This window comes from Branchiostoma lanceolatum, chromosome 3, assembly GCF_035083965.1.
Source record: "Branchiostoma lanceolatum isolate klBraLanc5 chromosome 3, klBraLanc5.hap2, whole genome shotgun sequence".
NCBI classification, from domain to species: domain Eukaryota; kingdom Metazoa; phylum Chordata; class Leptocardii; order Amphioxiformes; family Branchiostomatidae; genus Branchiostoma; species Branchiostoma lanceolatum.
This window is the reverse complement of record NC_089724.1, coordinates 11,958,818-11,971,051: the sequence shown is the minus strand read 5'-3', so window position 1 is coordinate 11,971,051 and position 12,234 is coordinate 11,958,818. Positions and strand designations below refer to the sequence as shown.

At 44.0% G+C, this 12,234-nt stretch overlaps 1 protein-coding gene across 2 annotated transcripts; it reads left to right on the top strand.

The window, feature by feature from the left end:
• The first annotated feature begins 2,952 nt into the window (after positions 1 to 2,952).
• Positions 2,953 to 11,641, top strand: LOC136430294 (bone morphogenetic protein 1-like). Of its 2 annotated transcripts, XM_066420774.1 has the most exons (11): positions 2,953 to 3,195; positions 4,799 to 4,907; positions 6,183 to 6,347; positions 6,804 to 6,912; positions 7,261 to 7,439; positions 8,151 to 8,195; positions 8,926 to 9,226; positions 9,563 to 9,832; positions 9,970 to 10,088; positions 10,525 to 10,656; positions 11,034 to 11,641. In XM_066420774.1, exons 1-11 carry the CDS (start codon positions 3,170 to 3,172, stop codon positions 11,199 to 11,201), a joined length of 1,623 nt encoding a protein of 540 aa, XP_066276871.1. In that variant the 5' UTR covers positions 2,953 to 3,169; the 3' UTR covers positions 11,202 to 11,641. The 2 variants fall into 2 exon arrangements, with proteins under 2 accessions (XP_066276871.1, XP_066276873.1); XM_066420776.1 differs by lacking the exon at positions 8,151 to 8,195 and having other exon boundaries at positions 2,954 to 3,195.
• Positions 11,642 to 12,234: the final 593 nt, after the last annotated feature.

The following is a 12,234-nucleotide window of genomic DNA, read 5'->3' as shown; positions in this document are numbered from 1 at the left end:
GGGGAAGATGTACTATGACAGGTAGATAGCAGCACAATAATAGGCACAGACACCTGAGGGGAAACCATAACAGCAGACAACATATGTTGATGACCACAACTATGTAGTTACGTACGTAAGCCTTTGTGAGTCTCAAAGGGACATGAATTGGGCACTTTGATGGTCGTTTTGATAAATGTTCTTGGGGCGATGAAGAGATAAATTCTACAGTACGCCGCTTGCTTTTTGAGGGGGGGGGGCGGCCGTTTGCTGTCTCCAATGCCTTGTCTTAAGTGGCCATTGCAAGCATACAATTTCTGAAAACGGATGTATAACACCTATTCCTGAAGCTGTATTGTTCTGTAATAATGTTCCCAGAAATTTCACCGAGTTTTTCTTCTGGAGCCAGAAGTCCCAAAAATGTGGGTGCTCAATGGTACATTTACTTAAAACTCCAGACTACTTCATTATCCCTTGGGAAAGTTGCCCTTTTACTTGTTATATTATTCAACGACAGTATTATGTATTTACCAATTAGCCAGTGAGTTTGTATGGACTGCACAATGAGTCCTGACTGGCAACAAGCCACTTTCCAATAGCATGTGATGAAATATTTGAGTTTACAGTAATTACTGTCCCACGTTATTTGGGATAAAGTTTCAACACGAAACCTGCTATGTGAGAGTTCACACGTCATAGGGATTACGGTGTCCAAATGTCATTACAGCAGGCAATGTCAAACACGTCTCTACAAGAATGGGCCGCCTTTTAACATATTTGTTGACTTAACCACGAGGCGTGGAATGCAAACTGAGCACAAAGAGTTAACCTAAACTTTACCAGAGGTTTGATGTGCGTTCGTGTTGCCATGGTAGCCTAATTTCCGCGCCTTGTGGAAAAAGTCTCCGTGTGAAAGTTTTCTTTTTCTAATGTGTGTTAAGAATAAAAAGTGTTGGATTTGTTTGGGAGTACAGAGTAGGTGCACGGTCAGGTCTTGTCTGGAGGAGAGATGTCCCGCCTCAAGACGGCGCGTCGACGGTCAGCTGCAGAATGTCGCTCCGTCCTTCTCTTCATCGCGTCTGTGGCCTGCATCCTGGAGCTGACAGGTACAGCTGATTATATTGTGAAGAGGGTTCCATTTTAGTTTGATTTCACTTATAGATAACTGAAGGCACACCAGAGAAATATTGTCTTTAATCAGAGTGGGCTGCGAACGTACATGTATGCGGGCGCGGGTCGGAAATCCTAACACCAAACTGCATGATTGTACAGATATATCCCCGTAACAGGTAGAATCTTTAGGATCTTTGTTATCAAAAAGAGTCTATTCTAAATTGCACACCCAGTATCAGTATATGTTGATGACATTTCTTTCAGAGAATTAATCGAACACTTGGATTTCTACATACAGAAATATTGGCCTTTTCGGCAAATTGAGTAATACTATTAAGTTACGTTGCGCAAGAAATCTGTTACAGCTCATCACAAACAAATGACAGGTATTTTAGCGTCTGGAGACTTAGGATACGGGATACACACACTGGTGCGTGCAAAATTTAATTTCGAACTCTCACTAGTGTATGTGCATGTACACTTGAGTTTCAAACATACACTGGTACACGTACGTATACACTTGAGTTTCAAACCAAGTCCTTGTTCAAACAAATCCATATAGTTGTTCCTAAGACACATGGGGCTGCTGTTCTTCCTTAATAACTGTGCAACCACCATATTAGAAGAGAACAAAACAAGTGCTGGTTCTTTGTTCACCCTCTTAGAAATTGGAGAAGGATACATACGCGCCCACTGTGCCGCTTGTGATGGAAATGGAAGATGTGATTCCAAATTTCCGTCTGGCAGGAGGGCTGGAAGAAAGGGCGCGTGGCAGGTTTTCGACAGAAAACTACACAGCGCACACTTCTCGGGATCAGCGCTTGATATATACTGTTACAAACATTTATGGCCTTCCAGAATTTGTGCACTAGTATTCTATTGGATATGCCTACATAGTAGTGCTCGCTTTCTACAACCCTTACATGTCTAATTTATTGTTGTTGGGTCACCTAGAGGCGCATCGGTCAGCAAGTTTCCTCGCTGTTTATGTAGTGGTGCACATTTTTACCGTGAGGAATTGCTAGTCCTTCCCCTTTTAATGTGCTCCGAACACGGGTCGATTCCCATTTTACGTCCCTTCCGAAAGACATGTGCAGCCCCAACCGAGATGCCCTTCCCAGGAGATGAAACGGGGATTCCCAGTTACCCACTTATTGGAATCGGGAGCTCAACTGTGAGGCAGTTGAGCTACTGGGACATCCCCTTACGTATCTAAGATTCACAGTCTTACATACATTGCTCGAAACTGAGCAAACAGTTTTACTTTTAACTTGAGTGCGTCGCCATCTTGTCTGTTTTTGTTATCTATGTTATTTAATAAATTTAAAAAAACCAACAGTGTTACAGTAACGTTACCATCTATGAAATAACATAATTTTCTCTTTATCGTTCTTGTCCACCATCCACTTCGCGTCTTCACCAGGGTGCTGGACGATGGAAGATGAATTAGGTAGGTTTGTTTCTCGTTAGGTTTTACTACACTTAGTACTACTCTAGTCATGGTCTAGTTTGTATAATTATGACGCCTTAGATGGACATAGAGTTTGTCATAAATTCTATCCAAGATGATGACGTTTTTCGGGGACAGTGATAGCGGCTCTAGACACTATTTTCCGGGTTAGGACTTTTAAGTTTGAATTACATGCGTGTTGTCCCGTATGCGTCCATAGATTTACCAAAAAGAGTCTAAGTTTTCTTTCTAACAGTGGCTATGAACTTGACAACCAACAAAGTTATCCAATCAGTATCAACCGGAGTTTTTAGTTGACATGTGTGAACCGCATACGCACAGCTCGGATGGAAATATTCAGTAATAAGGAACACGAACAGTCTGTCTCAATTGATATGGCCAGAATCTAAGATGAAGTAATATTGTCGCGGCGCATGTCAACACGACAATGCTATGTCCTGTTAGGCTGAACCAACGGTAACGTTAGATATTGTACACCTATCATCGCGGGTCGACTGGTATCATCTCAGATTGTTCCCATGGTTTACAGAGCCTTGTGAGCCTACAAGTCGACCTAAAGCCCTGGAGCAAACGAGTGGTATTTTCAACAGCCCTTTCTACCCAGAGATGTATCCAATAGACAAGACATGCAGGTGAGTACTGTTATATATATATATATATAATTCGTATTATTTCTTGCTGTTTAGATTGATGCCTCTGTTTAGCATGATTATGCTATTGTCATTACCTTCGCCGAGAAGGTTATGCAGAGGGTAGCGTTTGTCTGTTTGTCTGTTTGTCTGTCTGTCTGTAGTGGACCAGAATAACTAAAGAACGCCTTGATGGATTGGTTTGATATTTAGTATGTTGGTAGGTTTTGATGAGACCTAAAAACGATTAGATTTTGGGCCTCCTAGCGGCTTCTTACGGTACTGCAGCGGAACTTCCTGTTTTGATATCTCGTGTTCTGGACATGCTATGGAACTGATTTTTGAGTGGTACATAGATCTTTGGACAGAGGGTAAGTGGTACGGGTTTGGGCCCCCTAGCGGCTTTTTTTGGAACTGCAGGAGCAGGTTTTGCGTCTGACTTTGAAAGGGAATAACTCAAGAAGGGCTTGATGGATGGTAATGATTTTTGGTAAGTAGGTAGCTTTAATTATAGTGATGATGTACATGATTAGATACTTCGTATGCAAATCAGTATCTAAATTGCATAATTAATGAGGAAAGTTAATACATCCGCAAAATTCCATGATAGGACTCTGAAACATGTGACATTTGTAACTGAGGAAGAGAGAAATATTGATTTATATGAACTATGCAAATGAAGACCTCATTTGAATAATTAATGAGAAAATACTATAACAAGATGGCCTTGATGGGTGGTCATGATGTTTGGTATGTGGATAGCTTGTGTGATGCGTGGTATGATTGGACGATAATTATGCAAATCAGATTCTAATTTGCATAATTAATGAGGCAACTTTAAAAATCCAGTTTGTCCCATGATATGACTATTCAAATTGTAACTGAGGAAGAGAGGACTGTTAATAGATAGAAAATATGCAAACGTGGGCCTAATTTGCATACTTAATGACTACCTTGTATTATTCCACACTGGCAAATGACGGCAATTTCATACATTTAATACTTTTTTTGTGGCATCGGGAAGTTATGTGAATGTGAACATCGTTGAATCATTGAAACATGTTAATAAGGGCCTCATTTGCATAATTGATGACAAATATTAGCATAACCTTCTTTGTTAAGCTCATAATTTGTTACGCTCATACTTTGTTTGGACATGTTATATTTTAAGACAATCAACTGGTATGATTTATAATTGATGAGAAACACTCCATATACGTCAGTCATAAAGGTTAAAATCATTTGGCGAAGGTATGAGGTCGTGGAAGTCTAGTTGTCAATGAAATAGCCATGTGCAAGGCTATATAAACTATTCAGAAACCCCGGGAGATTCAGATGACGTGCCCTGCATATGGTACATTCGCTGCAAGAACACATGTGTTGTGATGAAGAACTCGCACAAGCTGATATGATGGTCCCATGGTTGAAAAATCAATTATTTCAACGTTCATGACGCCAAAGTTGGAACTTGGCATCAAACAGCTACAAGGTACAGGGTACCGTATTTGGATATACGTCCATTTCGACTATTGTGTTCATAAACTACGTGGTGGCTTAAGAATAAACAATGTGAAAGTTCCAATGTTCCTAATCTGACCTGTTTCAGTTGGCGGATTGTAGCCCCACCAGGACACCAGATTCTCTTGACATTTGACCCTGATTTCAGCATTGAGGCCGCGTCTGACCGGGAAGATTGTAACTATGATGTATTGAAGGTATTTTGTTGTGCTTTTCATGGCATAATAGGTCAGTACTGCGTTTTTTTAATGTATTATTCCACTTCCCTCATATGCCTTTCCTTTTCCTGTCCGCCTTTAATACTTTTCATCCCACCGTTAGCTGTTATATTTCGCTGTGCAGTTTTTTAAAAAGATCCCGTGCTCAGAGAGAGCGTCCAATGTTTCCCCTGCCCCCTCTCCCAATGGTTGTACATTGACCATCTGATACTTTCCTGTGAAAACGTGTTATTACCTTCTCCAATAAGGTCATGTTTTGGTTCCGTTTTTCTGTATGTCTGTAGACAGCATAGCTCGAGAAGCTGTAGATAGATCCTAATGATATTTGTTATGCGTGTAGTGGTCGGTAAAACAAAGGTCAAGTCCGATAATGGGCCTTTAGTGGCTTTCTACGGTACTGCAGCGGGACTTCCGGTATTGATATCTCGAATTCTCTATATGCTATGGTGACGAATTATGAGTAAAATAGCTCTTGAGACAGAGAGTAGGTACTAGCGGCTTTTTTTAATTGCTGGGGCCGATTTTGTTCCAAACTTTGGAAGAGAATAACTCAAGAAGTGTGCCCTTCGTTAAAAGAAATTGGCTGCGTCAAATCCCCCACCCAGCATTTTAGCATGGAATGTGTGCTGTTAATTTTCCAACCACATAAATTTCAGTAACGTAAATATGGGGAATTGCATACATGTATAGCAAAACGCAAATCACCCGGATGGAGGCCTGGTGAACCTCCGTCTCGTATCAGCCATACGGTGATTTACACCATTCACCCGGACGGGAGAACGGGCGCATCCCCGTGCTGTATACAGCCAACGAATGGGTATGTCACCCCGTAACAAGGGCGGTATAACGCATAGCAAGGGGCCAGTACTGGCCTGTGCATGTATTACTACTATAGCAAAACTGGTCGTGTTTTTTTACTCACGTGATGCACTAATAGTCAGTAGTAAATATCGCAGAGTCTTATGTTTCAGAGATACAGCAGTTAATGCTATTGAATGTTTTGCGCCTCTATCATGTACTGGGATTATGCTAGTGGATGTTTTGCGCCGTTGTACAGGGAAGCTAATACTAACCTCCTGGTTGAGGCATTGTCCCTGTATAAAAAGTATAAGAACCAACTTTGAATTTGACACAGATCCCTATCTACCAGCTCTTTACCCCGACACTTGTGCGAGTAGTAAATCTTTTGAAAATAAGCGAATGCGAATACTTTCTATTTTCTAAGTGTGAAGTCCTTTCTACGTCCGGCTTTAGATCTACGATGGGCCATATGAGAACTCATCGTTGGTCGGAGAGTTCTGTGGTTACCAGGCTCCCAACCCTATCCAGTCCGCGGGAAACGAAGTCCTGCTCGTGTTTTACTCTGACGACAACACCGCATACGACGGATTCCGCATAAGCTGGGCTTCGTCATGTCAGGTGAGACGGAAGGTGTTGACATCATTCCGGTTCAAATTCCCCTTTTGGTGAATCTCAAGCACATTCTTACCATCTCCAACCCAACCCAGTAACGTTTTGGTCCACGGTAGTCTAGACAGTCTAGTTTCAAGTTTAAAAGATGTGGGGAAAACAAACTAATTTCGTTACTGAAGCTGAGAGTGCAATTTCACAGTAGTGCTGGTTTTGAAAACGTTCAATCAAAACATGCATATGCATATTAATTTCATACAGTTGTGGAGGCAGTTTCTGTGTAAACCTACTCTTAGTCCCCTACTCGCCACAGTTGTAAGCACTGGGGAGATAAGACCTTCATGGATTAGTTGAAGCCCAGGAAGCAGATTTGCGACGCTCTAATACTGAGCCATTGCTTCCTACATCCCATTGGACAAAGGACCCACCCCCCCTCATTTTCAACTGTTCCTTACCCTTCTGTAGACCGGCATGCTGGCCTGTGATGCTGACACATGCGTGGCGTCAGAGGACCGGTGCGATATGGAGCAGCATTGTCTGGACTGGACAGACGAACTCAACTGCAACTACGAAGGTATTTTTGTTTCCCTTTCTCTTTGACCATCTAGTCAACTGCAGACAAAATACGCGTATCGAATTGTGACTTGTGTTGTTACTTCATTGCCCCCCCCCCCCCCCCCTCACACCAGAACAGGTCGAGGTAATAGGTAGGTACTCGTAGATAGGTGCTGTTTTGTGTAGTATTTGTGGAAGCAGAAAAATGCATCATCTGTAAAGAAGAAAATCACGCCGCGACAAATTATATTGCATCACAACTTTAAAATGTTGTATATCTGATGTCCTTTACCATATAAGATGTAGCGCCAAGATACGGATAGTCTATAACCACAGAACCCTCTGTTCTACTTTTGTTTGATTGCAGTAGAGTGTGGAGATATCCTCCCTGACGTGGATGAAGCCGGGAATATCACCAGCATGAACTACCCCACCTTCTACCCGCCAGGCCACAGCTGCACGTGGATTATATCTGCTCCTGCAGGCCAGCGTTTGGCGGCCTCCTTCACGGGCATCTTTAACGTCAGCTGCCAGACCCCAGTCTCGGTGTGTATACAGCCACACTTCCTCGAGTATTCTGGTTCATTTACGAAGAGAGAAAAAAAATTCAACAAACGTTTTTCTCTCACTTGATTCTCGTGAAGTGTGGCTCCTACGGCCATTTATGATAAGCTTAGGCAAGTATGTGCGTCCAAAATGCGCTTGAGCATGTTGCTCGCGCATGGTCTCAACAGATGCCTCACTGTATATAACGTTAGCAGCCGGGAAGGTTTTGTTTTGACCTGACTTGCATGTATCAAGGCTAACGGTCGCACTACGAGACCAGGTCGACGACGTGTTGACCCATTTCGTCTTGTTTCTGAAGACGCAGTTGTCACCTCCGGTCCTTTACCTCTATCTTACTTCAGCTTCTCTCGGTCAAACATTGAGTCTCTCGCTCCTTATATTAGTCTGTCTCTGTAAGACAGCACTGATACAGAACAACGGTGTATCATATACACCCCTATCCCTGCCATTGTCATTGAGCTACCTAAACTATCAAATGACATGTGGTCATCCAGTGGAGACCGTTCAATATGGTCTTCTTGCTGGTATGAAGTGAATTGATGGTGACCAGTCCTTGGCGTCCATAAACATACTGGAACCATGTGCCTTTTCTCTGAACTTTCCGTTGACGCCTTCAAACCCAGAGTGCACCGAGTGCATCTGGTCGTGGTTTTTCCACGTCTCATGCCGTCTTCGTCAACCTCTGAACAGGTTCTCTCCTATCGGATGCCTGACAATGGGACAGGCGACCTACCAGTAAGTGCCTTATTGCTTTCAGACGACGGCAAGGAAAATGTCGATGTATTGCCTATTCAGATCAGGTCAGAAATGACCTTCTTTGTCACTCCTAACATTGTAGCTTTGAGCATGCACGTTGACCAGAAACTATATGGAACGGCAGTAATAAGAATTCGGCTTGGGAGCTCGAGGGGTGTGTACCATTTTAACATTTTTCAGGCACTGCGGTGCAGATCGACTTTTTGTTAATTTTCTAAAAAAATTCATATTGATCGTCACCACATTATAACCCTGTCAACGTTTCTCACAACAATGTTTTCCATCGATGATCTTCTCTTTAGTGATTGTTCATGGCATGTATCAAAGCTCATAGCATGTACGGATCAGTGATTTATACAATTGCATGGTAAAGTGTTGATTTGTTCACGATATCCGCCAGAACGAAGTCTAAGAAATGTTCATTACTTCGTTGTCAGGATAGTGTTTAATTGCGGAAGTTAAAGCACTGCCACCATAACCTGCCACCATATGCAGTAAAATTTCGTTATAAATCCAACGCCTGTCAGTCTTAGCTAGGGGAGCTGCAAGAGGCCATATCAGGATTCCCATGCATCCCTGTTTGCGTGTATGATATGCTCAATGCCGACTACTAGCTGACCTGTGTGAATTTACATGCCTCTTAGAAAATGTTACATAGGAAATCACATGCGCATTGGAAGGAAATTCACCCCCCCCCCCTTCGCTATAGGTATTCGACGTGACAGATCTATCGGAAGGTGACGTTCAGACTCTGGGTCAGCCCTGTGGGAAAGACAGGCCCGCGGATGTCTTCATGGCGACGGCACAGACTTTGGCGATCACGTTCCATCCCAGCGCGACGGAACTACCGAGGGCGGGCTTCGCCTTGTCGTATTTCTTCTGTCCACTGGACGCCTTCATCTGCATCGACTCGACGTGCCTGGCCATGGACATGGTGTGTGACGGAAAGCAGGACTGCTCTGGCGGGGAAGACGAAGGAGCACCTATGTGTCCAACTACAGAGGCCCCTGGTGAGTTGTCACTCGACCGGCCCTGTGTTGTCAAAACGCTGTAGAATGGCGTGGCTTACCCACTGTTTGTCATCATGCACTGTGCATCAATGCACATTTCTTCGTGTGTTGATACTCTCCAAGTAGAGGTTGTTGGGGATACTAATGACCTTCTTTAGGCTTCTTATCATATACTTCGTTTTCGGAAAACGAGGCATATGATAAGAATTCGAAGGTCACAATCTTCCCCACCAACATCTGCTTGGAGAGTGTGTGTTAATGTTGCCTGTCCCACTATACTCTCCACTCGGTACAGAATCAGTATCACCATCACTTTTCTTCACCACATGAATACAGATAAAACAACAACGCTCCCCAACGATGAAACAACAAGAGCTATCGAAGGAAAGATAACAGCAGCGACTGACAAACCGACGGTGGCTGGCAAGAAGACCGACCCGCCGGACGGCAAGCTGACGCTAGCTCCTCGGCTAACCACCGTCCCGGGACTAGCAGGGCCGACGAGAAGCACCGACCGACAGACCAGGTCACCGGCAGGCAACTCCACTGTCACCCCGTCCTGGATACCAAGAATAACAGCCCACCGGCCACGAGATACCGACCCCGGTAGGGCGTTGATCTGTCTTCTCCGTTTAGGCACCTAAATCATTGATAAGAGGATATTATATGTGAGTAACGTTACAATGTGTTTCACAACAAAGTTGATCATCGGGGTTGAATGGAATCACCATGTTCCCACACAGGGACGTTGCCCCTGCGCCGATGCTACTCCTGCTACGGAAAGGAGGACTGTGAGGACCCCTGGGCTGACCCCGACATCTCCGTCCCCGTGGCAGAGTGCATGGACGACGAGGACTGCTGGGTAAGGAAACGCGTCCATGATTTTGTGTCCGATTAATCTTGACAAACTGCACGCTCTTTTAATATATCATTGTCCTCTGCTCACCTGGCGTTACATGTTAGAGGCCTAGAGGTTCATGCGAACCCATAATTCAGATTAATTGCATGTGTTCCTCTCATACAGGAAGAAGTGCTTTCTTCACAACGATACCACTCTGTTGTACAGTCAAACCTCTTCATAAGGACCACCTGGCCAATGTGACTTCTTCTTTAATAGCGGCCGATAATAATGATGTTCCATTGATACAAGCATTATGAATCCTGTCTATAGCGACCACCTGTCGACACGGACCGGACTTCATTGGCCCCAGAGCGGTCACGGACGATTATACATGTTGAGCGCATGTTGAGTCTAAGACTTGCCGCACAAACCAAGATGTGTCTTTCTCCTCTCACAGGTAGAACGTATCGTCGGACCGAGTAGGGCGGGCTTCATGGGCCCAGACGAAGAAGTCCTGTACCGAAGGAGCTGTGGCTCCAAGTGCCCGCCGTTCTGGCATGACGAGGCCTGTAAGGACGGGTGGCTACAGGTAAATCTTAAAACCTCCGACTCGATAGTTTAGGTATTAAAACATGCAGCAGACTCTGCTCTTTTCTTATACAGATTGAGAACTATCTGGGTATGACTCGATCGACGGGATCTCATGCGGTGGAGGTAGCAATGAATTAGATACAGCAACCAACAATTACATACAGCATGTTTAGCAGACTGGAAACAGTCTTCTAAACCTATCATTAAGTGTGTGACACGTAAAATGTGTATTTTTGTCGCTAAACTCCATCATGGCAAGTACTATACATGTACACCTGCTATGTATGTCCTTGCATGGACATGATTCAAACGGAACTTGTTCCAACAATTTTCGTGATTCAAGATAACACCTAATATAGTATCCCCCTTCCCCAGGTATGCAGTATGTGCTGTGAAAGAGACCTGTGTAACCGACAGCAGCTGACAGGCGAGGGCAAGTCGTTCTTCCACAGGGAAGTGTCGGGTGGTGTGGCAGCACCGCCAGGGCAACACTGGCCCAGTCTCTGTCTCATCTGCTTTGCGATGTTCATGGTTTCTGCCTAGACAAAACGTTTGATCACGAACGAAATAGAGCTGCAGTAGTTACATGAAGCTTATATATTGGGTGATCTCACTGCTCTACTGCCTTATATATAATATAACAGTAGGATGGGTCAGAAAAATCATCAGATTATTCGTATTATTTTAATGACGATATGGTAGTTTACTGCACTTTACCCTACTCTTGAGTCAGGTGATATATCGTGTATGTGACCGACGATTTAAAAAGTACACTTCCTTAAAACATTCTAGAGTTTCATTTTGTGGAGTGTACATGGCCAAGGAGATATTTACTCTGAGGTTTGAATGAAGTTACGTAAAGTTGTCTCATTTAGAAGTCGGACATGTATATAATGCGTAATGTTTGCTGTGACTGAAGATGTGTTGCTACATGGATATTCACATTTGCACCGAACATATTACAGTTCATCTGTACCACAGCAGTTTATGTGTGTGTCTACTTGATAAGGTCGGGAGTAGGTCCGGTGCACACATTTTGGGTTTGTTTGTACCTTGACTGTCCTTGTTGTGCAGAAACCAAGAAAAGTGCATCTCTCCTTGGAGGACCTACTGACCGATTTCCTTTGCTTCAATTATCGTCTTCTATAACCAATTTTCAAGGGTTGGATGTTATTGAAAATGGCTACCTAAAGCCCCGGTTACACATAGCCGAACATGGCTCCCGAACGCTAGCCGACCCAGGTCGGCGGTAGTTCGGGAGCAGTCTGACCAGTTTTTAGGCCGCGCCTATTTTTGGCACCGAACTTGAGCCGAACATGCGCCGAGTATGTCCCAACCATCTCCTAACCAGTAACTAACCATGGTCGGGGGAGAGTCGGGAGGCCATGTTCGGCTATGTGTAACCGGGGCTTAAGGGACTTGCACAGACCATACCAACATATCTCCAAGCAGTGCGTTACAGTTTCCACAAGTCTTGGTTGATTCAAATAACCGTCCATGACCGTCAACCCGTTGTTCAGAACTTACATTCCATAAATAGCGTACCTGTAAGTATTACAAAGGAAACAGGAATTAC

Coding starts and splice junctions, on each gene's coding strand:
- LOC136430294 (XM_066420774.1), top strand. CDS start 3,170: ATGTATCCAATAGACAAGACATGCAG. Junction 9,227..9,562: donor TCCAACTACAGAGGCCCCTG/GTGAGTTGTCAC, acceptor ACATGAATACAG/ATAAAACAACAACGCTCCCC. Junction 10,657..11,033: donor GTAAGGACGGGTGGCTACAG/GTAAATCTTAAA, acceptor CCCCTTCCCCAG/GTATGCAGTATGTGCTGTGA.